Source organism: Penaeus monodon, unplaced genomic scaffold (genome assembly GCF_015228065.2).
Source record: "Penaeus monodon isolate SGIC_2016 unplaced genomic scaffold, NSTDA_Pmon_1 PmonScaffold_8736, whole genome shotgun sequence".
NCBI classification, from domain to species: domain Eukaryota; kingdom Metazoa; phylum Arthropoda; class Malacostraca; order Decapoda; family Penaeidae; genus Penaeus; species Penaeus monodon.
Window position 1 is genome coordinate 1 of NW_023664033.1, and position 2,500 is coordinate 2,500.

The 2,500-nt window shown below is 39.3% G+C and overlaps 1 protein-coding gene across 1 annotated transcript in view; it reads right to left on the reverse strand.

The window, feature by feature from the left end:
• Window positions 1-171: 171 nt before the first annotated feature.
• LOC119571937 (alpha-(1,3)-fucosyltransferase C-like) overlaps window positions 172-2,500 on the reverse strand; it is a 5,600-nt gene continuing 3,271 nt past the window's right edge. Inside the window, 2 exon segments of the mRNA XM_037919008.1 lie at window positions 172-342; window positions 861-1,045. Of these exon segments, the coding sequence (XP_037774936.1) occupies window positions 205-342; window positions 861-1,045 (323 nt within the window). The 3' untranslated portion in view covers window positions 172-204.

Sequence of the window (2,500 nt, forward strand, 5' to 3'; positions counted from 1 at the left end):
TGATGATATGTAGTTTGTGTGTGTGTGTGTGTGTGTGTGTGTGTGTGTGTGTGGGTATGTGTGTGTGTGTGTGTGTGTGTGTGTGTGTCCATCTGCTTGTATGAGTACATGACCATGGGTTTTCATGCTCCCCTATAAGCATATGCAAGACTGCGTACACCCATTATAGACACCATCAAAACAAAACAGAATAAAACGAGCGATCTACTTGATAAGGAGTTCAGCAAGATCCCTCGGCGACAAAGTCCTCGCATCAATGTAGGAGTGTGGGGGGAGGTAGTCTATATATGTAGCCCCTCCATAGACTACTGGCACCAGCCCGTGGAGCATCGGAAACCACACCTGCGAAGAGTAGTTATGCTTATTGATTCGATTCAGCATTTTCCCAAGATTATTTTACTAGAGAGATGGCTATTGTGGTTGAGTTTTTCGCCAAGGTAACTGGTTTAGTAATAGATTAATAGATGAGAGTTGTAGCGTGACTGGGGACCATGAGGAGCGGTCACCCAGCGCTCGAATCCTGCCCAAGGGTTTGAGATTCAAAGAAAGGGTGTGTGTATATATATATGTGTGTATATATATATATATATATATATATATATATATATATATATATATATATATATATACCGCAAATCATAATATTAGCAAAAAATACAGTCAAAAATGTCAAATAAAACAAAATTAACAAACAATGAAAGCAGTTGAGAATAAACAACACAAAAAAATCAGGCACACAGACAGACAGAGACAAAGAGACAGACAGACAGACAGAGAGAGAGTGAGAGAGAGAGAGAGAGAGAGAGATCCAACCCCCTCCCTCACAAAAAAAAAAAATATATATATATATATGTATATACCTTCTCGGTTATGTAATCCCGGCACAAATTGTTCTCGAAGGACAGGTAGAAGAGATAACTGGAGGAGAGGACGTCAGTGTAGCAGTACGTGTCACGGTGGTTCTTGCCGCACGTGAGAGACCCGCACTTGCCGTACACGTCCACCTGTACGTATTTCTGCAACTCCTGCACGTACTTTTCGCGACCTGTTGGGAATAAGACGTAAGGGGGAGGGAGGGAGGGAGGTGGGGGAGAGAAAGGGTGGAGAGAGTGAAGAGGGGTAGGAGGGAAGGGGGTGAAGGGTGGAGAAAGGAGAGGGGAGAAGGGGGGAGAGGGAGGGGGTGAAAGGGAGAGAGACAAAGGGGAGATAGGTGAGTAGGGAGTAGGGAAAGTGGGGAGAGGGGGGAAAAGTGAGACACGGAGGTAGAAGGGGACCAGGGGGGAAGGAGAGACAGATAGTAAAATGGAAGGGGGGAAGGAAGGAGAGATAAGAGAATGGGAGGGGGAAGGGGAAGAAGAGGAAGGGGAAAGAGAGGGAAGAACGAGGAGATGGAAGGCAGAAGAGAAGTGAGAGGAAATGGTAAAATAGTCGTAAAATTTAAAATAAAGAAATGACTAATTAGGAGTGAAGTAACTTAGAAGTAGAATAAGCACAAGAAGAGAAATGTAAGAGGTAAGTAATTAGTAAGAGAAATTATTCATAAAGTTATCTAAGTAAAAAGTAATTGCTTACACTAATTAAAGCATAAAAAATAGTCATAAATCTGCCAATCAAAAGGAAGCATTTTAATCTCATTTACATAACTTGAAAAAAAGGAGTTGTACAGTGATAAAAAAGTGCTATTCAATTTAGGCGATATGTAAAGGTGATATTACGTTTAAGGCTGTAGATTCAAAGCGAGCAAAAAAATGGAGTGAAATTATTATCTGTTTAGTCAAATTAGTTCATCGGTGAATTAGTTCTTAGCACATACATCGTCTCTGAACACACACACACACACACACACACACACACACACACACACACACACACACACACACACACACACACACACACACACACACACACACACACACACATACACACACACACACACACACACACACACACACACACACACACATATATATATATATATATATATATATATATATATATATATATATATATATATATATATATATATGTATGTATGTATATTATATATATATATATATATATATATATATATATATATATATATATATATATATATATATAGATAGATAGATAGATAGATAGATAGATAGATAGATAGATAGATAGGTATATAGACAGATATATCACTAGGTATCGTGAATACATTCTTCGAAAAAAGACTAGAGCGGAAGTGGACATGGAAGTCGCCATCTGACATCAAAAACGAAATTGACTTCATAACTTCAAATAGGCGCGATATAGTAAAAACAGAAGTGTGGAAGTTATTAACAAAGTAAATGTTGGCAGCGACCATAGAATGGTCAAAGGCCAAACTAAATTACACCTTACAAGGGAAAAGAACAAACTCGTATGAAAACCGCAGCCAAATTTAGCTAACCAGAAGACCAGGGCGACCGAATTTACCTCAACATCCAAAACAGGTTCTCACTTCTCAGCGGCGAAGATCTCAACATGGACCAAA